At 39.6% G+C, this 23,769-nt stretch overlaps 3 protein-coding genes across 4 annotated transcripts; all 3 read left to right on the forward strand.

The window, feature by feature from the left end:
• The first annotated feature begins 705 nt into the window (after positions 1-705).
• Positions 706-3,189, forward strand: LOC117667194 (olfactory receptor 10Q1-like). The gene is made up of 2 exons (XM_060687258.2): positions 706-728; positions 1,472-3,189. The coding sequence occupies exons 1-2, from the start codon at positions 706-708 to the stop codon at positions 2,403-2,405; spliced, it is 957 nt and encodes a 318-aa protein (XP_060543241.2). The 3' UTR covers positions 2,406-3,189.
• A 6,584-nt stretch (positions 3,190-9,773) lies between these two features.
• On the forward strand, positions 9,774-13,925 carry LOC117667107 (olfactory receptor 10Q1-like). Of its 2 annotated transcripts, none has more exons than XM_087891546.1 (3): positions 9,774-9,922; positions 11,576-11,697; positions 12,379-13,925. In XM_087891546.1, the coding sequence occupies exon 3, from the start codon at positions 12,390-12,392 to the stop codon at positions 13,347-13,349; it is 960 nt and encodes a 319-aa protein (XP_087747672.1). In that variant the 5' UTR covers positions 9,774-9,922; positions 11,576-11,697; positions 12,379-12,389; the 3' UTR covers positions 13,350-13,925. The 2 variants fall into 2 exon arrangements, with proteins under 2 accessions (XP_087747672.1, XP_087747676.1); XM_087891550.1 differs by having other exon boundaries at positions 12,385-13,925.
• A 1,202-nt stretch (positions 13,926-15,127) lies between these two features.
• LOC117667106 (olfactory receptor 10W1) lies at positions 15,128-23,555 on the forward strand. Its single transcript, XM_034420301.3, has 2 exons — positions 15,128-16,095; positions 21,589-23,555. Exon 2 carries the CDS (start codon positions 21,609-21,611, stop codon positions 22,530-22,532), a length of 924 nt encoding a protein of 307 aa, XP_034276192.2. The 5' UTR covers positions 15,128-16,095; positions 21,589-21,608; the 3' UTR covers positions 22,533-23,555.
• The last annotated feature ends 214 nt before the right edge of the window (positions 23,556-23,769 follow it).

A 23,769-nucleotide genomic window follows, 5' to 3' on the forward strand; every position in this document is an offset into this window, starting at 1 on the left:
TTTTCAATCTGTTCATGGACATTTGATTAAATTTCATTGACCTTTCATCTTTTGAGACAGAAAAGATCACCAAGAAAAAGAGAATTCCCCTTTGTTTTTCTAGTCATGGATCAGAGGCTTCTTACAAGGTAAGAAGACGATGTTATTTAGCTTTGCTGGATCCCTTGTCTGTTTCTGGGAGAGTTGAGTGGACTCTGAATGTCTAGCAGCTCCCTAGGTTTCAGCCAGAGATTTTCCAGCTTCATTCAAAGATGCAGGAGTTTTGCTTTTAACTCATTTTCATTCCTTTTTATTTCATCTCCAGCATTATTCTGTAGCCGGCAGTGAGCAAAAATAGGAAGGTTTTAAGAGTTGGCTGTTGATTAAATGTTTTTCTTCCTAAAATCAGAACTGATTCTGCTGACAGTCAGAACTTTTTTCAAAATAATGGTGTTGGATTACATTCTTAATGACAATGAACGAGTAGCAGTTCAAGACCATAGTGTGTATATTGAAGACATTCTGAGCACTGCTAAAATCTGTTGTAACAGTCAGAAAGGCAGAAGGGGAATGGATAATATAATCAGTTTAGCTATAGGTTTACGAGAATACTGTGACCTAGCAATTCATATTGGAAACGTACAGATTATATCTATTTAGAAGCAATACCATTTTTATATAAATAATTTACCTTTTAAAGTAGAAATGCAAAGATTAACTGAGAATATGCCAATGGGGTGGAAATTGTTTTATTTCAGAAATTTTTCAGAAAATATAATGCTATTCTATTCCTTGAAAATATTATTCAGCTTCACATTTCTGTTCATCCAATCACTTCTTCTTACACCAGATTTTTTTATTTTTCCCTGAAACACAAATAGTAGAATCCTACATTAAAACTTTCATAAATTTTTAGATTTCTCACAGATCTTAAAATTAATTCTACTCAAAACACAAAAGCTGGCAGCATAGATGGGTAGTTTAAATCTGTAATACCTGTAAACTGTATTGTACATAGAAGCTAGGTCTCTATTCTATAACTGTGCTTTTTGATTTTGGCATATATGACTGCTGAAAAATGTAAGCAGAGCTAAGCATGATTAATACTTGGATGTGATTCCACTAAACAGAATCAAGGCGCAACTAGGAAATTATAAACAACCAGAAGATAGTGGCAAACCACTTTTACTCCCTTGCTGAAAAAAAATTCCTGGATGTGTCCATGAAAAATCCATTGACATTGTAATCATCTAAAAATAATATTCCAGGTGTGTTGGAATTTGCTTGAGTACAGCCTAATATAGGAGATGAAGAGAAGTGAAAAGTCCAGGATTAAGCACTGAGATTTCATGTATCAGATCTGAGTATCATACAGTCCATAGGACCTGGCTTTTGAAACATTTAAAAATACATATTACTATTTAACTGGTTTTCATTCTTGTTTTTTCTTTAGTATGATAGATGAGATGTATCTGACAATTACAAACTGGGATAATCAATCCATGGCCCATGAGTTCATCTTCCAAGCATTCTCCACTGTTCCTGAGATACAACATCTTATTTTCACTTTCTTTCTTTTGCTCTACCTCACAATCATTTTTGGTAACTGCTCTGTCCTTTGGGTTATCTGCACTGTCCGTTCCCTGCATACCCCAATGTATTTCTTTCTGGCCAGCCTCTCTTGCCTGGAAATGTGTTATACCACTGTGGTAGTACCTCAGATGCTTGCTAGCATTTCTGATTTCCACAGAACAATCCCATTAGTGAACTGTGCCATCCAGATGTTCTTCTTTACAACACTAGGAGGCACTGATTGTTTTATGTTGGCTGTCATGGCGTATGATCGCTACATAGCCATCTGCCACCCACTTCGCTATACCCTCATCATGACCTGGCAAGTATGCATGTGGCTGGTGATTGGCTCCCTGATTCTTTCCATAGCGCTATGTCTGCAGCTAACCATCTTGATTTTTAGCTTGCCTTTCTGTGGTTACAAACCCAAGATCAATCATTTCCTATGTGACGTACCACCTGTGCTAAAGCTGGCATGTGCCGATACCCATCTCCACCAAACTGCACTATATGGTGTTGGCATCATGGTTTTAACAGTTCCCTTTCTTCTAATATGCATCTCGTATGTCTATATTGTGGCTGCCATTCTCCGGATTAAGTCTACATCTGGACGGCACCAGGCCTTCTCCACCTGCTCCTCCCACCTGACAGTTGTGCTCCTACAATACGGAGTCTGCAGCCTTGTGTATCTGCGTCCCAAGTCCACCACTTCAGAAGATGAGGATCGGAAACTGGCTCTTATATATACCTTTGTCACTCCTCTCCTGAACCCTTTGATCTACACCCTGAGGAACAAAGATATCAAGCAGGCTTTAAGGAAGGTCATGAAGAAAATGGTTACATCTCAGACTTGAGTCTCAATTCATCTAACATTATTACAACCTCAAAACCTGTTGTGGATTAGCATTATCACAGAAGGAAGTAATCTTGAATCCTTCAGGTAATTGCTGATCATTTCCCAGCATCTCTTAATGTTGTCCATGTTATCTGGGGTTCTGGTTTGTATTTTGTCACTGGTTCTCTACTTCTTATCTGCTTAATTAATTACACTATGGTATGGATATCTAATAGATCTGCATTCGCCAGAGATCTTTTTATAATGGATATCAGATTGAGGAATGATCTACAAACAAAAGCTTTATTCCAGCATTTTTTGGGACAGTCCTGACCCCATCTGTACTTGGCAGAAATGAACTTCCATATCTGTAGCCAAGGGCAGTGTTTATTATTGTTGTTAATATTAATATTATTAACCAAATTTAATAATTAACATATTGCTCAAAGCATAGGCAAATTAGGCAATCACATAAGGTACTGGGTTAAAGAAGGTATCAAATTACAAGAAAAATCTCCAACAGAAGAGAATATATTTAGCTCAGGGATGAACTGTGAAGTTTACATTACAGACCATTCAAAAGAGCAAAAAACCCACAAAACTTAGGGAGGAAATGAAAATACAACAGCCCACATTGAGATAAGCAGAGATCAGCACCAGATAAACAATCAGGCAGAAAACAATATTCTAATCAAGGAATATGAAAAATGTTGAAAAAAATGGTCCCATCTCCCAGCATCTCTTAACACTGCCCATGTTATTTGGGGTTCTGAGTTGCATTTTGTCACAGGTTATCAACTCCTTATCTGCTTAATGATTCTATAATTGACCTCAGTCAGCCTGAGATCTTTTAATAATGGACTTCAGGTTGTGGGATGATCTTTCAGAAAAGACCAAAACAAAAGCCTTATTCCAGCATCCTTTAGGACACCTCATAATTTAATTTGGCACCTGGCAGAAATGAACTTCCATATCTGTATCGTACAGTGGTATGTCTATATAGGCAAATCAGGCAATCACCTTTGGTGACTAGTTAAGTGGGCTATCAAACTTCAAGAAAAATAAAGTCTCCAATAGAAGACAATATCCATAGCTTGTGGTTGATCTGTGCAGTTCTGGTACTTTGTGAGCTTGGTTGTTTGCTTACAGGCATTTCCTTACCCAAGAAGGTAACATCATCAGTGTGAATGAATGTGAAGTTTACTCCTTGTTCCTATGTACTACTTTCTCCTGCCAATTTTGGTGGGATCCTTTGGTGGATCCGGTGGTGGGTTGCCCCCGGTTCATACCAGTTCTATATAACTGGTAGTAAAACTGGCGGGAGGCTCCGCCCACTGATCCTGACATCATCAAAACACTTCTGCACATGCGCAGAAGTTTCTGCGCTTGCGCAGAAGACCGTGCGCGTGCACAGAAGAGCACACACGTGAGGCCCCGTTGCGAACCAGTAGTAAAGGTAAGTAGAATCCACCCCTGGGTTGATCCCTGATTAGATTTCATACCATTCAAAAGAGGTAATTAAAAAAAACCTAAAAAGACTACAGCAATCCACATTCAGATAAGCAGGGATCAGCACCAAATAGAATAACAGAGTTGGAAGGGACCTTGGAGGTCTTCCAACCCCCTGCTCAAGTAGGAAACCTTATAACATTTCAGACAAATAGTTGTCCGATCTCTTCTTAAAAACCTCTGGTGTTGGAGCACCCACAACTTTTAGAGACAAGTTGTTCCACTGTTTAATTGTTCTAACTGTCAGGAAATTTCTCCTTAGTTCTAGGTTGGTTCTCTCCTTGATTATTTATTTATTTATTTGTTTCCATTTCTATACCGCCCTTCTCCAAATAGGACTCAGGGCGGTGAACAGCCAAAGTAAAAACAGAGCATACAAAATTTAAAAAACAGTATTAAAATAATTAAATATTTTGGCCGTAAATTAAAACAACCCAATTTAAAATCAATTTAAAATTTAACTCAAGCCAGCCCAGCTAGTTGAAATAAATTGGTTTTCAGGGCCCGACGAAAAATCCGGAGGTCTGTTATTGTACGTAACTCTGGGGGGAGGTTGTTCCAGAGGGTGGGCGCTGTCACAGAGAAGGCTCTCCCCCTGGGGGTCGCCAGTCGACATTGTCTGGCGGACGGCACCCTGAGGAGGCACACTCTGTGCGAGTGTACTGGCTGGTGGGAGGCTATTGGTGGCAGAAGGCGGTCTCATAAGTACCCCGGCCCTAAGCCATGGAGTGCTTTAAAGGTGGTCACCAACACCTTGAAGCGCACCTGGAAGACCACCGGGAGCCAGTGCAGCTTGCGCAGGAGAGGTGTCACATGGGAGCGCCTCGTCGCCCCCATAATCCGCCGTGCAGCCGCGTTCTGGACCAGCTGGAGCCTCCGGGTGCACCCCAGGGGGAGCCCCATGTAGAGAGCGTTGCAGTAGTCCAGGCGGGAAGTGACTAGTGCCTGAGTGACTGTGCGTAGAGAGTCCCGATCTAGAAAGAGGCGCAGCTGGTGTATCAGGCGAACCTGATAAAAAGCCCCCCTGGCCACGGCTGTCAAATGATCTTCTAAAGACAGCCGTGCGTCCAGGAAGACGCCCAAGTTACGAGCCCTCTCCGTGGGGGCGAGTGATTCGCCCCCAATAGCCAGCGATGGCATCAGCTGGCTATATCGGGACGCTGGAAGCCACAGCCACTCGGTCTTGGAGGGGTTGAGTCAGAGCCTGTTTCTCCCCATCCAGGCCCGTACGGCCTCCAGGCACTGGGACATCACTTCAAGGGCATCGTTGGGGTGGTCTGGATTAGTTTCCATCCCTTGCAAACAATCAGGCTAAAAACAATGCTCTGATTATGCAACACCAAGGAGGAAACTACACTCCACCAAATCTGGCAGAGCAAGCTACTGCGTATAAAGATGAAGCTAATACCATACTCGCTTGCACTGATCATATTATCTAGCTGGATAAGATAATGTATACAGCAAACTACTAAGTTCAGAGAGCATCAAAAACTCCACAAAAAGTAATCTACAATTTTAAAATGTAAAGTATATTTATTTTGGGATTTGGGTAGAGGGAACTGATTTTATGTTTTGCCTATGGCACCAAATGTTGGCAAATACTCTGCCTCTTTCAGTTCAGTTGAAGACTACAGTATAAGACATACATGGTTCAAATTGCACTAATTTTGTCTTCCATTCTTTTTACCGGTACTATAATGTCAAATTAAAAATGGAAGAGTTAAAAGCTGAGAGGTTACAAGTTAATCTGGAATTTCATGTGTCTTTATAAAGGTATGGCTTTATAGGAATATTGGATTTCTTGCAGAAAAATTTTACTGGAATTTGAACTGAAGCAGTTTGTTCTTCTGACTCTATCACATTCACTTCCTGATTGTAGTGAGATTAATCTCAATTCCTGCTTTACCCAAGAGAAAAATACTTGATAAATTTCTTCAATTAATTCACAGTATATTGATTGTTATTCAAATATTTACATTTTAAAAATAAAATTTAAGTCTTTAAGGACATGAATTGCAAAGTTGTGCCATCTCTTTCCACACTGCCATGTCAGATGCAAGAAATCAGGAACCAAAGTTGTTCAAATGAGTACAAGTTTAATCCATGTTAGATCACTACAAGGATCGAGGCAACTTGGCAGTAGATAAGAATCAAAGGAATTCAAGGAGGGCTGGATTTCTGGGCTGGATCTCTCATGGGCATGATGGGGTTACAAACTGATGACACACTTGACCCCTCCCTCAGCCTTGTCATATTTATTTATTTATAAAATGTATTTATTTATTTATTGTTTATTTATTGGATCGATTTATATGCCGCCCTTCTCCGGAGACCCAGGGCAGCTTACAATGCGTTAAGCAATAGCCTTCATACTTTTCTTTATACCTGCTTAGTAGGGCTTTCACGCCCCCACAAGCGGTGTTCTTTTTTATATAAAGTCAGCTTATTGCCCCCACAATCCGGGTCCTCATTTTACCTACCTCAGAAGGATGGAAGGCTGAGTCAACCTTGAGCCTGGTGAGATTTGAACTTGCAGTAATTGCAGGCAGCTGGTGCTATTTAACAGCACTTTAGTCTGCTGTGCCACCAAGGCTCTTTGTATTGGCCACTCATCTCAGCATAAGGTAACTCTCAGTGGCTTACACTCATAAAAATATATTTATACATATACAACTAAACCATAAATAAATTAAAATCAAACATTAATACCTATGGAAATATGGGGAGGGTGGGGGAAGAGTGGGAAGAGGTGGGATCTGTTGTTACTCAATCAACCACCTTCACGTGCTATTCAGGGGTGAAATCCTCTGAAGTCTGCTACCGGTTATGTGAGTTTGCTACCAAGCGCGCACTGAGCTAGCATGTACACCTGAGGTGCATACATGCAAGAGGCGTTCCCACGCAGTGCTAAAAAAGGAACATTTTGAAGCCTTCTGAGTCTGCAAAGGTAAGTAGATAGTGGGGGGGGGGATCTGCTGTGCCACGTGATTTAGATTAGCTAGAAAGCAGGAAATCCAAATTTCTAACTAATATAAATCGCGCGTCACAGCTGATCATCACCCAGCTGATCGTCAGTGAAATGTATTGGCTTGATCAATGATGATGGACAATGTGAAGATCATGTAATTAACCATTTATTAACAACAGCTGTGCTAACTGCCACAGCTATAACTGAAACTGCTTGGAACTCTGCCTGACAGCTCTTATCTAGCCAGCTGTCAGGCGGCTTAACCAATCAACGAACAGAACGTTACTTTAACCAATCAATGAACAGAATGTTACTTCCTACTTCAGCAGACTTAATATATTGCAGTCAGAAATACCTGTTCACCCAAACCGGTAGCATTTTTTACTACCGATTCGCCTGAACTGGTCCGAACCAGTAGCATTTTAATCCCTGGTGCTGTTCCCCCACTGGGGCCCCAAGACAAATGGCAGAGCCTTGTCTTTATCCCCTTACAAAAGGATAGGAAGATTGGGGGTAACCTGACATCCGGAAGGCAGGAGGAACAGCAGAGAAGACCTTCCTCCTGGACCCCTCCAACTGGAATAATTGGATTGACAGGATCCTCAGCATGCCTCCTCTGCCAACACATATCTTGCATACCATGAGAATTTCCTAAATAATAGATTGCACTTGTCTTACATAAGTTCTCACTAGGGTTGGCCTTAACAGCAAACATTGAACCAGACAAGAAAACTAGGAATAAAAAGGTCGAAAAAGAGATGCAATGACCTGTGTAACCACAGAAGAAATGTAAAACTAAAGATAAAAGCAGTATCAGTCACCACATATCCTAATAAAAACAGAGTAGACACAAAATGTATAATGGAATTATTCAAGACGTTGCTGAAATATTGAATACACATAATTTGCATTCCCCCCCCCCTATAAAATAAAAATAACAAAGAGAACTGGTTTGGTGATGTCATATCGTCACCGCTACTGGCTCGGCCGAACCGGGCCGAACCGGGAGGAACCCACCACTGCAACCAGGGAATGAACTCATTTCATTTATACAGAATCCAGTGTTCTCACATTATGCTGTATTTTAACTTTTTTTAAAAAATGGAAATTAATATCTTCAAGTCTGTTTTGACTCCTGGCAAATACCTGGACAAGTCCCTGCAGTTTCTTTGGCGATGTTTTCAAAAATGACTTGCCACTGCCTGTTTTGTAGAGCTGAGAGAGATGGACTGGCACAGAGTTGCTCAGCTGGCTTTATGTCTAAAGCAAGACTAAAACTCACAGTCTCCAGATTTTTAGTCTGGAGGTTCTGAGTCTATAATGCCCTAACCATTATAAGAAATTGGATCTTTAACTATGGTTTGTTGAATAAATGATCATTGCCTAATTTGCATATCATCTTTGAACACAAACTATAATTCATAGATTAAAATAGTTGGACCTATAAACCAATGTCACCTGACACCTGTTCAATGTGTTTTCCTATTCACATTAAAAAGTGTGAAAGGGACTAAGTGGAATTCTTTAAACCCCAAAGTATTTAAAAGTAGAAACTAGAAAGCATAGTTGCCTGAAACATAGTGGCTAAAGCAGTAGAAAAGCTAGAATATTTAGAATAGAATAGAACAGAACAAACAGAATATAATAGACCCGTGATGGCGAACCTATGGCACATGTGCCAGAGGTGGCACGCAGAGTCCTCTCTCTGGGCACGCTCGCCATCACCAGCTGCTCCTCTGGTTTCCGGCACCCGCAAGCATGCCGGACAGCTGGTCTTTGTGTGCACACTGGCCACCTGGTCTTTAGGTTTCTGGCGCCTGCAAGAGTGCCAGCCAGCTGGTCTTTGCGCATGCCGGAGCACCGGAAATCCAAAAACCAGCTGGTCAGCAGACACATGTGCACCGGCCAGCTGGTATTCTGGTTTCCAGCTCTCTGTCACGCATGCAGCATTCTGGTTTGGCCCCTCACTGCCAAAAAGGTTTGCCATCACTTGAATAGACCTTTTTCTATGAATAGGACTTGAAGCTATTTATAAACACACTAAATATCCACATGCATTTTCAATGCATCTGCAATGTGGCAGTAGCAGTTCCTGACTATTACTTAATATAATCATAAATAAGGTGGAGGAGAGAGAAGAGCATCCCCAGGAACAAATGATTGTTCAGAAATGATATGAATGATCAATGAAGTTCTTTATAATGCTTTGCAAAGCTAATTTTGAACATAATGCATTAGCTTCCAGAGCAGTGATAGCAAACCTTTTTGGCACCGATTGTCAAAACTGGAATGCACACACGCTGGAGTCCAGAAACCCGAAGATAAGCTGGCCAGTGCGTATGCATGTGCCAGTCAGCTGGTTTTCGGATTTCCAGCACTCCGGCACACACGAAGACCAGCTGCCAGTGCACATGCCCGCAGCAGAAACCGGAAGAGCAGCTGGCAACAGCCCATATGCCCACAGAGAGGACTCTGCGTGCCACCTCTGGCGTGCGTGCCATAGGTGCGCCATCACGATTTTAGAGCATTCAAGGTTTTTGAAAGTGTTAGGTGGATCCTGCCAGCTGATGTGGCCACAGTTTGGCCAAAACTTTCTACACAGAATGCTGAAATGAATTTATTGCAAGTTTTTGGCCTCTGAAGTTTTAATTACTTTTTAAAAACTTTATGACACTAGGATTCCTAAGGAGAATTGTTTTTGTTTTTAAATATTAAATACTTGACATGTCTCCTGGGTATAATACCGTGCAAAGAAGATAAAGACTGCCCTGATTGGCTGGAGAAAAGATAGCTGAGTTAAGTGGCTACCTTTGCTTGCATTCCTGTATTGATTCAGTGAATTGGGAGGAACCTGGCTATATTCAATCTAACAAATACTGTAAACTGGATTCATCCCAGAAAGGAACTAACAGATAATTCAGCTAGAAAACTCACCAACCTGTTCATAGACATTTGATAACATTTCATTCCCCTTTCATCTTTTGAGACGGAAACCTTACTAAGAAGAAGAGATGCCCCCTCTTTTGTTTTGTAATCCTGGATCAGAGGCATTTTACAAGGTAAGAGTTCATTGGTGAGTTTAGCTAGATCCTTTGTCTGGTTTTTTTGGGGGGGGCGGGGGGGCGGGGGGGGTTGACTGGACTGTTAGGCACTCCTGTGGATTTCAGCCAGATATTTTTTAAAGCTTTATTTAGAGATGTAGGTGGTGGTGGTGTTTTCTTTTGCCTCATTTTCATTCCCTTTTTATTCCTTCTCCTGCATTGGGTTTGCAGTGGGCAGTGAGCAAAAATAGGAAGATTTTAACAGATGACAGTTGATTAAATGTGTTTCTTCCCCAAATCAGGATTGATTTTGCTGACATTCAGAACACTTTTCACAATTTTGGTCTTGGATTGCAGAATACAAATGAAAATGTACCAATTCAAGATCATAGTTGGGATTATTGAAGACATTCTGGGCAGTGTTCAAATCAGTTGTAACAGTCAGAAAGGGAGAATTGGAATGGATGATATAATCAGTTTCTGTAGCTATTTGTTTACAAGAGCACAGTGATCTAGGAATACTGTATATGTGGGACAACTTAAAGACTGTATTTGCCTAGAAACAATATTATTTTTACATCAAATAATTTACCTTTAAAAGGAGAAAGCTGCAAAGATTAGCTGAGAATATGACAATGGATGCTGTCTAGTCTTTCAGAGTGATGGGGTGGAAATTGTTTTAATTCAGGAATTACTCCCTTTTCAGTAAATGCAATGGTATACCTTTCCTTATAAATATTTTTCAGCTTTGCATTTCTGTTCATTCAGCCATTTTTTCCTCTATCAGACTTTTCATTTTTCCCTGAAACTTGAACAATAGAAACCAACAATAAAGGTATATTTTTTAAAAAACAATAGTTACAATTTTAGATCTCTCACAGCACTTAAAACTAATTTTATTTGAAACACAAAAATTGGCAGATGTTGAAAGATTTAAATCTATAATATCTATAAACTCCTGAAAACTGTATTGTACACGTAAGTTAGGTCTGTATTCTATCATCGTGCTTTTTGCTTTTGACCTATCTGGTTTGGGAAGCTAAGCAGGGCTAAGACTGATTAGTACTATAATGGGATTCCACTAATCAGAATCAAGGCTCAACTAGAAAGTTATAAACATCCAGAAGACTGTGGCAAACCACTTTTACTCCCTTGCTGAGAAAATGACCTGGATCTGTCCATGAAATTACCTGGACCTCAGCTCTATTCAAAGGAGACTTTATTTTTGTGCTGTATAAGCACTGTTAAATATGAAGGTAGCCTGAAGGCTTATTCAAAGAATAGCAGATAACAGATAAAGTAAATCAATTTATTGACAGAGATAGAAAATCATAGTAGACTTCTATATTTGTTCATATTCTAACCCTAAAGTTTTGTAAGAAAAATAACTCTCTCTATTCAGTGAAACTGTCTTTCAAAAAGAGTGAATAAAACTGTGGCCTTAAGGCCAATCCATTCCATTATACATTCCCCAGCAATTTCCCTTTCCACCCCTAAAACCAGCTGTTGTTATATAATGACTTAATTCATGAATGTTGTTGGTTCCAGAAGAATGCTACTAATGTGTTGCCCTGCTATTTGCACTTGGCATTCTGGGCCTTTTCCCACACTCCAAATATTTATGCAGAGGGCTGCCTTCTCAACTTCCCCACTTTGTTTCCTTGCTCACAGGTTTAAAGTGGGCAATACTGCAATGGGTGAAAGCTGGAAGCTGGAAGTGAGAAAGCAATTTTTTTGGGAAGACAAGCAAGTATTACACTAAGAACATCATAGAACCTGGTTCTTTGATGGAGGTAAGTCTTACGAGAGCTGAATCATAAGAACTGTAAAGGGCTGTGAAAAGAAATGCTATGCAGGTACAGGAATGCCAGCTGTTTTATTAAATAATCTCAATCAAAGTAGTGTTATATTCAGCCTACACTTCAACTCTTCCACCCCTTGTTTTCATAAGTTTTAGCCTTCTTACATCAGAGCAGCTGAAGATATATTCCTCTCCATGTTCTATTGGGAGATGGGAAACTCACGCAACTGAATTTAAACCAAAGTCTAATCTCAATCTTCTGTGGGACCTGGACTCATCTCTTGCCTTTTATGTGGTTCCTTGCTTTCAAAGGTTGCCCTCTCCTGATGTAGTAGGGAGAAGGATGAGATGCTTGTATCCCATTGATAACCCAAGTTCTGTAAATATTGGCTTTTGTTTCTACTTGGTCAGTTTTGGACAATTGATATCGTAATACATCTAAAATAATATCCTGGAAATGTTAGAATTTGCTTGGGTAGAGCGTAATTGTGAGATGAAGGAAAATGAAAAAAAACTAGGATTAACCATTGAGATTTCATGTATCAGACCTCAATATCATACAGTCCACACGTTTTTGACTCTGAAATTTATGTAAATATACTGTACATAATTATTTAACCGTTTTTTTCTTTTTCTTTTTTCTTTTTTCTTTTTTCTGTTTTCTTTTTTATAGTGATAGTTGAGATGTATCTGACAATTACAAACTGGGATAATCAATCCATTGCCTACGAGTTCCTCTTCCAGGCATTCTCCACTGTTCCTGAGATACAACATCTTATTTTCACTTTCTTTCTTTTGCTCTACCTCACAATCATTTTTGGTAACTGCTCTGTCCTTTGGGTTATCTGCACTGTCCGTTCCCTGCATACCCCCATGTATTTCTTCCTGGCCAGCCTCTCTTGTCTGGAAATGTGTTATACCACTGTGGTAGTACCTCAGATGCTTGCTAGCATTTCTGATTTCCACAGAACAATCCCATTGGTGAACTGTGCCATCCAGATGTTCTTCTTTACATCACTAGGCAGCACTGACTGTTTTATGTTGGCTGTCATGGCGTATGATCGCTACATAGCCATCTGCCACCCACTTCGCTATACCCTCATCATGACCTGGCACGTATGCATGTGGCTGGTGATTGGCTCCCTGATTCTTGCCATAGTGCTGTGTCTGCAGCTAACCATCTTGATTTTCAACTTGCCTTTTTGTGGTTACCAACCCAAGATCAATCATTTCCTATGCGATGTACCACCTGTGCTTCAGCTGGCATGTGCTGACACGCAAATTCACCAAACTGTGCTATACATTGTTGGCATCCTGGTTTTAACAATTCCCTTTCTTCTGATATGCATCTCATATGTTTATATTGTGGCTGCCATTCTCCGGATTAAGTCCACATCTGGACGGCACCAGGCCTTCTCCACCTGCTCCTCCCACTTGACAGTTGTGATCCTACAATACGGAGTCTGCAGCCTTGTGTATCTGCGTCCCAAGTCCAGCACTTCAGAAGATGAGGATAGGAAACTGGCTCTTATATACACCTTTGTCACTCCCCTCCTGAACCCCTTGATCTACACCCTGAGGAATAAAGATATCAAGCAGGCTTTAAGAAAGGTCATGAAGAAAATGGTTACATCTCAAACTTGAATCTCAATTTATCTATAACATTATTATACCCTTAAAACCAGTTGTGGATTAGCATTATCACAGAAGGAAGTAATCTTGAATCCTTCAGGTAATTGCTGATCATTTCCCAGCATCTCTTAATGTTGTCCATGTTATCTGGGGTTCTGGTTTGTATTTTGTCACTGGTTCTCTACTTCTTATCTGCTTAATTAATTACACTATGGTATGGATATCTAATAGATCTGCATTCGCCAGAGATCTTTTTGGACAACAGGTTGAGGAATGATCTTGCAGAAGATATCAAAACAAAAGCTTTATTCCAGCATTCTTTGGGACAGTCCTGACCACATCTGTACTTGGCAGAAATGGATTTCCATATCTGTAGCCAAGGGCAGTGTTTATTATTGTTGTTAATATTAATATTATTAACCAAATGTAATAATTAACATATTATTGCTCAAAGCATAGGCAAATTGGGCAATCACATAAGGTACCGGGTTAAAGAAGGTATCAAATTGCAAGAAAAATCTCTAACAGAAGAGAATATATTTAGCTCAGGGTTGAACTTTGAAGTTTACATTACAGACCATTCAAAAGAGGGGGAAAAAAAAACCCTAGGGAGGAAGTTAAAATACAACAGCCTACGTACATGAGGCGCCTCATATGTGGGGTGCCACAAGGGTCAGTCCTCTCGCCCCTTCTGTTCAATATTTATGTAAAGCCGCTGGGTGAGATCATCCATGGTTTCGGGGTGAAGTACCGCCAGTACGCTGACGATACTCAGCTGTACATCTCCATCCTGGACCACCCCAACGATGCCCTTGAAGTGATGTCCCGGTGCCTGGAGGCCATGTGGATCTGGATGGGAAGGAACAGGCTCAGGCTCAACCTGTCCAAGACTGAGTGGCTGTGGTTTCCGATGTCCCGATATAGTCAGTTGACACCATCGCTGACTATTGGGGGCGAATCGCTGGCCCCCACGGAGGGGGCTCGCAACTTGGGCGTCCTCCTGGATTCACGGCTGTCTTTAGAAGAGCACTTGACAGCCGTGACTGGGAGGATTTTCCATCAGGTCTGCCTGATTCGCCAGTTGCGTCCCTTTCTGGATCGGGACTCCTTAAACACAGTCACTCATGCCCTCATCACTTCCCGCCTGGACTACTGTAACGCTCTCTACATGGGGCTCCCCTTGAGGAGCACCCAGAGGCTCCAACTGGCGCAGAGTGCGGCCGCGCGGGTGGTTATGGGAGCAAAGTGGCGCTCCCATTTAACACCTCTCCTGCGTGAGCTGCACTGGCTCCCGGGTGCGCTTCAAGGTTTTGGTTACCACCTTTAGAGCGCTCCATGGCTTAGGGCCTGGTTATTTACGGGACTGCCTGCTGCCGCAAATGGCCTCTCACCAGCCGGTATGCTCTCACAGAGAGGGACTCCTCCGGGTGCCGTCAGCGAAACAATGTCGGCTGGCGGCCCCTAGGGGGAGAGCCTTCTCTGTGGGGGCACCTACTATCTGGAACGAGCTCCCCCCGGAGATACGGAGGATCCCGGATCTACGCACCTTCCGCCGCGCTCTCAAGACCTTTTTATTTCACCAGGCTGGTCTGGCCTAACCTCTCCCATTCTCTTTTTAATGTAAATTTTAATGTAAATTTTAATTTGTTCTTAACCTGGGGTTTAAAATTTGTCTTGGGCTAAATTGATTTAATTCTATTTTACTTCTGTTCTTAAATTTTTGTATTCTATGTGTTTTATCTTGTGCCTGTTCACCGCCCTGAGTCCTTCGGGAGTAGGGCGGTATATAAATCAAATAAAATGAAAAAATGAAATGAAATGAAAAAATTCAGACAAGCAGAGATCAGTACCAGATAAACAATCAGGCAAAAAACAATAATCTAATCAAGGAATATGAAAATGTTGAAAAAAAATTGTCACATCACTCATATTTATTTATTCAAATTTATTATAGACTCTTGGCAGTGTACAAAATTGAAAAATCCATAAAAACAGATAAAATGTAAAACCATACAGACAGCCCATATTTATAAAGAGTGAAGAACAAAGACATATTTGTTGATAGGCTTTCTCGGAATGAGGGCCATGTATTACATACTTTAAGAAATGAGTACTAATTTTATTAAAAGAAAGGCTTCCTTGATGAAGCATGCTCTTCAGAGTCCAATTTGTCATTTTTTCTTGTTTTGCAAATAAAGAATAATGTTTAAGACCCACAATTACCTAATTATAGCTGTACTTAATTATAGCTGTAAAAGATGTATAAATTCCTCACAGAATAGAATCTACATTGAGTTTAAGACCCAGTTACATGTGAAGATCATAATTAGCAAAGTTGCACCTGGTACAGATATACCCATTTTTGTAGTAATCAAACTAATATACAACCACTCTGAAAAGTGTCTGTAAATATTCCATGGAGGTATATGAACTGGGCAATATATTATAAATCATCTAGATTAAGCAACTGCACCCTAGGGATTCCACAAAGAACAAGGCAGAAAAGTCTGGCTAATGTATCCAAAGATTGATAGTACTTCACAGGCAAGTGAACATACATATTCTCTAGCAGATCCTCTTTCTTCAGCAAGGGAGTGAGACCTTGGCTGTTTTAACCTATCTATGCAGCTCTTTTTCGAGGAAAAAGGCCATTCCTCTTTTTCCTGATCAAACCTATGACTGAACAATCTTCTCATCTTGGCAGTCCAAATACAGACAGAAATCACAAGAACAGTGGAGCTGCCACTTATCATCCCTGGTAAGTTGCTCATTTTATACCATTTCCTATTCTGCTGTTTTCTAATTTTTATTTATTTGTTATTTATTAAATTTATATGCCACCCATCTTGCTGTCTGAGATAACGCTAAAGCCTTAAGTTCAAAGTCATCGTCATCTGCATGGTAAGATGGCCTGAGAGATGAGAATACAAACAAGGGTGAAAAGTTACCCTTCTATTCACCTTTGGTAGATTTTTATGTGTATCCAGTACCTTTGAAGCAAACTAACTATCAATACTTATTTGCAAATGATTTGTCAGGATGAATTAGTTTTCCCATTTTTCAAGTGCTAGTCAATACATTATGGTCTTAAATAGAAATCACGGATTCATTGTCACCACCACAATTCTATTGAACGACAGATGCCCATATTATGAAAACATACAATGACATTATTTTCTTAGGATACAGAGAGGAAGTAATGTTTTTTTTAAAAAAAATCACTATCTAACAAAAAATTATGCTTTGTTAACTCTTGCACAATTACCTATAAACATGTGACAAGCAAATAACTAGAATACATCATTAACAGCATTTCTTTTTTTAAAAAAATCAGCTTTGAGGAAAAAGAATGGAGAACCGAGTCTCATAAAGGGTGGTGACTTATCTGAGATACTGTAAAGGCTATACTTGTACTATATATAAAGTCCTTCATGAGTGATCCTATTCAACAATGGCAACTGCAATCTAGGAGAAGGCTTCTTCTCCTAAATTCTTTTTTAATGTTCTCCAGGATAAATAGTAGAACTTTCAAAACCAAATAAAATACTTTCTAAAAATGTTTTCAAAGAGTTTTAAAATGTCAGCTGAATTATTGTTATTCTGCTGTTCTTGCTCTACGTATATTCTGCTTCTGCTTTTTGGTTCTCCTTACTGAAACCAATATTGAATTTTGTGGTAATTTAAATTAATGCATGTAAGGTTTCTATGGCCTAGACTAGAGTAAAGCAAGCTTTATGGATCTAACTTTTTTGACCTGCTATTTTGATCCAAACTTGTTCCTCCCTTGTGGTTCTCCTGTACTTACAGAATTCCCCTCCAAATTATTTTCCATAGTTACACAAAGGAGGAAAAGAGAAACTTTGGAGGAGCTGCAGATTACACTTCTACCACTTACTTCTTTTTCATTACATTCATTTTGCATAATTTGGTTGAATTTTGTGTTAATTTAAATTAATGCATGTAAGGTTTCTATGGCCTAGACTAGAGCAAAGCAAGCTTTATGGATCTAACTTTTCTGACCTGCTATTTTGATCCAAACTTGTTCCTCCCTTGTGGTTCTCCTGTACTTACAGAATTCCCCTCCAAATTATTTTCCATAGTTACACAAAGGAGGATCAAATTTATCAGTACTTCAGCATCTGTCATATGTTGTGAACCATCAAGCAAATACTTCTTTGGAAGAAAGTAGTGACCTGATCTCTTAGTTTTAATTAAATGTCCCATTAAGGCATAAATAGCATTTGGCAGTAAATATAAGCATAACTCTCACTCCTGCTCCTCCGTTTGAGCGAAACCTTGAGCTACAAGGCGAGCTTTATGGGTTACTATCCCATCTATACTTTACTTTATACATCCATCTACAACCAATCAATTTCTCTCCAGGTGGCAATTTAACATCCTCATAAACACCCAATTTAGTTAATAAATTTATTTCTCTACTCATTGCCTCCTTCCAAGCATTTTGCTCCTTTTTAGGATACATCCTAATATCCTCATAACTTGAAGGTTCTATATTAACCTGACAAACTACGGTTGCTTTATACCTGTCAGGTGGATGTCTTTCCCAATTGGATCTCCTAGGTAATACAGGACTCATTGCAGGTGATTCAATTTCATCCTCCCCTAAAACTACCTCCTCTTCTTCAACCTTAATAGAAGAATCTACATCATCTATATCCTCATCAGTATTGTTACTCATTTGATGCTCAATGCTAACAGTATTGTCATCCTGTCTATAATCTGCATGCTCAAGTTTCTCCCATCCTTCGTGCTCTAGAAATTTTGCATTAGCACTACAGTAAACACTAGTAGTTCCCTGTGCCCAAAATCTAAAAGACCTATGGTTTGAATCATAGCCTACGAAAAACATTTATTTGGCTCTTTGTTGTTCCTTCCTTCTCACAGTAGATGGAATATGCACCCAAGCTGGGGCTCCAAATGTGTGTAGGTAACTAAGATTTGGTTTCCTCCCATGCCATAATGTAAATGGTATTTCACCAGTAGATGAATGTACCACGTTGTTTAATACATGGTTAGCACACATAACATAAAGTTTCAGGCAAACCAGAATCTGCCAACATTGTTTTAGTCATGGCTTGTAATGTTTGACCCCTTCTCTCAACAAAAGCATTGTGCTGTGGTCTATATGGAGCAGACCGTTTATGCTGTATACCTGCCTCTTGCAAAAACTTCTCTAACCTTTGGTTAGTGAATTCTGTACCGTTATCTGTTACTAAACACATTACTTTATACTTCTGTTTCTTTTCAACAAATCTCAGCCAGTTATTTATATGCTGGAATGTTTCACATTTTGTTTTCATAAGTTAACAAAATCCGTACCTAGAGTAATGGTCTACTATGCTTAGAATATAGCAGGCACCTCCAATACTGGGTTTCTTGGGTCCAATCAAATCTACGAACACTACCTCTAATGGCTTTTTGGTCTTAAAACCATTAAAACGATTTGCTGGTATTACCTAATTCTTTTGCTGATTACAAGCGTTGCAGTTCAAATACTTACTACATGATTGTAGTTTTATACCTTCAGATAGCTGAACTGTTTTCTTTAATGACCTGAAATTTATATGCCCTAGTCTTCGATGTAATAGATGAATACATTCATCATGTGGTTTATCATTCCTGTACACCGACTTAGATTTTGCTACTAATGCTGGGTTCTCTCTTAAAATAAATAAATCATTTTCTAATATTGCAGTAACAACCTTTCCATCTTTTTCAATAATACATTTATCATTCTTAAACGTTACTGTAAACCCAATTTGCAATAATGATTTAACAGATAGCAAATTATACTTTAACCCAGGAATATATAACATAGGCAATGGTTCAGTACTAAATGACCGATGTGCAACACCCTCTCCAGCTACCTTAACTTTCCAACCATTTGCTAATCTAACATGTTGGTTACTCTTATCCATTTTCACAAAGTTGTTTCTATTCTTAGTAATAGATTGAGAAGCACCACTATCAACAACCCACCAATCCTGGTTAACATTAGTTGTTGAACTGCATATAGCTAAATTACAACCCTTCTTGAGTCTATTATTATCCCTAACAGACATTTTCTTATTCTTACAATATTTAGCTATATGCCCTTTAGCCCCATAAGCAAAACATCGTTTTACAACATAGACAGTTGAGTACATTTTTTCTTCTTCTGGTTGGTTTACTCTCAACTGATCCCTTTCTTGTCTTCTTCTGGATTCTTCCAATAACCTACCGGTTACGCCAGCCAATGTGAGGTCATATCTGGTCAAAACCTCCAGTGAAGAAACATAGTCATCATAACTATCATCCAAAGAAGAAAGAATTATATAAACTTGCTGTAGTTCCGAGAAAATAAGTTCCTTTTCGTGCAACTCCTGGAAAATTCTGGTCATGGATTCCAAATGAACGATCATATCTCCTCCTTTAAGATGATGTTGCTTAAACAATTTCCGTGTGAGATTTATATGAGCACCCACAGTGTCACAAACATATAGTCTCTTTAACTTGGTCCAACACCTAGCAGCAGACTCTTCGCCACGAATATGGACAAGCTGCTGGTCACTCAGTGTCAGTCCAATTATGCAAAGAGCTCGTTCATTGTCTCTAGTAAACTTGACTAATTTCTTCGCATCTTCTTCATCATCAGGATTCCATGTTGTTACATCCGGTGGATTAATTACTACGTCCCAAAGTCCCTCTCTATGCAGAAGTAGATTACATTTTGTAGACCAGGATACATAGTTTGTTCCATCCAGCCGGGTTATCATGGAAATATTCGCTAACTGTTCTTGTGCCATCTTCACTTGGATTATATTTCACAAACACAGTTTTCTGTGTTATTCACATTAACTCTCAGTTTAGCTCTGAACAATCCTAGTTAGTTCTGGTTGGCTCTGGGCCCATAACCAATGTTAAGGATATTGTTGTGTTACCAACCAGCAGAGTAAGTGCACAGAGAAACGGTACTGAGAGCAATGAATACAATACATACAAACTGGTTTAACAAAGCTTTTACTTTGTAGTGAAAAACAATTGCATAGTCTTTTAGTCAATCCAAGTCTTTAGCCATTCAAATCAGTCCGAAGTTACAGATATCTTCTTACCAGACAAACAGCAGTAATTCACGCTGGTAACAAATCACGATGATAGCAGATCCATCCACTTCTTCACACACGACAGTAACAGTTTCAACCAGCAAGTCAAGCAGCAAGTCAAGCAATGATGAGAGCAGGTCCAACAATGGCTGTAGCTCGGCTTCCTTCTTATATACAGTTTACACTAGTAATTATCCACTTAAGATAAGTGAAGTCAGCAGTGCAATGACTCAACAGTACAATTATGATAATTGCAGTCAGCAGTTAGTCAGCAGTCATTAGTCATTACAATGACTCAGCAGTACAATTACTCAGCATTACATTTAAAGTTACAGAATACATTTAAAATGATAGAACACATATATTGCTTGAACAATTTGTTAGACTTACACCATATCCTAACAACATCTCAAACATATTTTAGTCCTGTAAAGTATTTAATACAACATTTCTCCTGGGATCATGATTTAAAATAAATAAATAAATAAATTTGCACCTCTAGAGGTCTGTGACAGGAGGTGACATTTTTCCAGTTGAAAAATCAGTTTCTCAAAATCCATCCCACTTGCCTTGTTGTTTCAAAAGTTCAAAAAGCAGATATTCAAAAATTGCAAAAAACACTGTTATGGAAATACTCACATGAAACAATATGCTGTGATTCTGTATTGCTTATTCTTTGGATTATGAATATTTATTCATGCTATTGCAATAGCAGCTATCAAGGATTTCAGTAAACATAACAGACACAGAATCATAAAATGACCATATATAGGTGTGTCAATTAAACTTCCCAAACAGAAGGATATATTAGGGCCGTACACATAAAAAGTGATAAGTCAGAAATATGAACAGCATCATTTTAGTCTGGTGGGAATTTCTATAGTGCTTGGGAGCCTTCTTGCATATTTCCCTCCTTCATTTAGTGCAAGGACTAATAATCTGATCCTCCAGACGCTGTTGAATTCTAATTCTTTCTAAACCATCATTTTCCTGCCCAATGAGGGGGATTCATAGAAACTCCAGCCCAACATGAGAGAACTACACATCAACCTTTACCCTTTTGTCATGTCAAACCTCTGTTTATTTCAGGTAAAATATGCCTTTTATATACTGGCTTGATCACGGATTTTCTTATGTTCTTCTTTTAGGATAGGAGCAATCATTCTGGATGCTTCAGGAGAACTGTACGGCAATGCTGGATTTTATGTTTTTGGCTTTTCCCACTCAACCACAGTATCAGTCTTTGCTTTTCTTGGGCATTAGCACAGTTTATGCACTCATAATCACAGGTAACACACTGATTATATTAGCTATCTGGAAGAACCCTCACCTGCATACCCCTATGTATTTCTTTTTGGGCGCTCTCTCTGTGATTGAACTTTGCTATACAGCGACTGTGGTCCCACAGATCTTGGTGACCAGCTTGCAGAAGAAGAAGTTCATCAGTTTTAGGAGCTGCAGTGCTCAGATGTTTCTTTTCATTGGACTAGGTAGTGCTGATTGCTTCTTGCTGGCTATTATGGCCTTTGACCGTTATGTGGCTATTTGCAAGCCTTTGACATACATCTTCATCATGAGTCAGCAGCTATGCATTCAGCTAGTAGTTATGTCATTGATTGTTGCTTTCCTGATTTCCCTGATGCTGGTGTGGCTGGTCTTTCACCTTTCCTTCTGTGCTGAGCTTGGAATTGAACACTTTTTCTGTGATGTGCCCCCTATGTACCAGCTCATAAGTAACAAGACTGAACTCAGTGAAGTTGGGATTCTGTTTTCAGGGGTAATGGCCATTGCAGTGCCTTTCATATTGATCTGTATCTCTTATCTTTTCATCACTGTGGAAGTGCTGCGGATCCACTCAGCCGATGCACGTCGAAAGACTATATCTACTTGCTCTTCCCATCTAGCTGTGGTGGCCCTCCAGTATGGTTGCTGCAGCTTTATGTACTTGCGTCCAAACACCAGCTTCTCTCCAAAGCAAGACCAGCTACTTTCCATGGTCTATACTCTGGGCACACCGTTACTCAACCCCATAATCTACAGTCTAAGGAACAAAGAGATGAAGGTAGCCCTGAAGAAAGTCCTCAGCCACTGAATTCTTTAGGAGGATTAATTATCCCACTAACTGCCTAATGTCTTTTAGAATGGACATCCTTAAAGACTCCTAAAATCCTGCATCGGAGCCAACTTGCCATGGCCAATTCACTCTGGTCAACTCACCATGGCCAACTCGCTGCGGGTCACTAATATCAAAGAAATGGTGGAATAGAATCATTAAAGAAAGAATGCCAAAGGAGGGAGAGAATGAAATGTGAATGATAAAAAGTAAAATATTTTTTAATTTATTTTAAATAATTAAATTGAATTGTTAAATTGTTCCGTGGCGAGTTGGCCATGATGAGTTGGCCATAGCGAGTTGGCTGTGGCGAGTTGTCCCATTCCACAAGAGTAATGCAGCTCCTTCCTTGCCCTTTGATTTTCTGTTATAACCACTATTCCCAACGGCTCTTTAATTATTTTCTCAGCTGAGTCAAAACCAAACTGGTTGGAGGATTTTGCAAAGGAGAATAAGGAAGCATTAAAAAAAACCCAATGAAACTGGCCCGCCCCACCCATGCCAGCAGAAAGGGCATGCTGTGGGCCCATCAGTCAAGGAGTTCCTTTTCTGCCATGGCTCCTGCCCTTTGGAACATCTTACACTCCCACCCATCCCCAAGGTGAGATCCATACTGACCCTCCAGGCCTTCTGTAAGGTCCTAAAGACCTGGCTCTGCCAGTTGGCCTGGAGCCCCAATGAGGGGGTGATATCACTCTGAAGGTGGCTATTAGAATAGAACACCCCCCCCCACCTCTCCCTGTGCTCCCCTCTCCCCCCATCTTTTAATGTGACATTATTACTGTGTCATTTATTCTTTATTTCTTTTAATGTTTACTACTTTTAATATTTTTAAGCTGCCCAAAGTTGCCTCTAAATGAGATTGACAGCATATAAATTTACTAAATCACAACATAACACATAACACATAACACAGCACAACACAACACAACAAACATAAAACATAACATAAAACATAACATAAAACATAACTGTAACATAGCATAGCATAACATTAAAATATAACATACTGTAAAATAACATAGCATAGCATAACATAACATAAAACAACATAGTATAGTATAGCATAGCATAACATGCACCTGCCTCACCTGTATTGTGAGCCGCCCTGAATCTTCGCCCTGAGCATATAAATTAAATTAAATTAAATTAATTAAATTAAATTAAATTAAATTAAATTAAATTAAATTAAATTAATTAAATTAAATTAAATTAA

The sequence above is a fragment of the Pantherophis guttatus genome, chromosome 1 (genome assembly GCF_059756535.1).
Source record: "Pantherophis guttatus breed Tessera chromosome 1, ASM5975653v1, whole genome shotgun sequence".
NCBI classification, from domain to species: Eukaryota; Metazoa; Chordata; class Lepidosauria; order Squamata; family Colubridae; genus Pantherophis; species Pantherophis guttatus.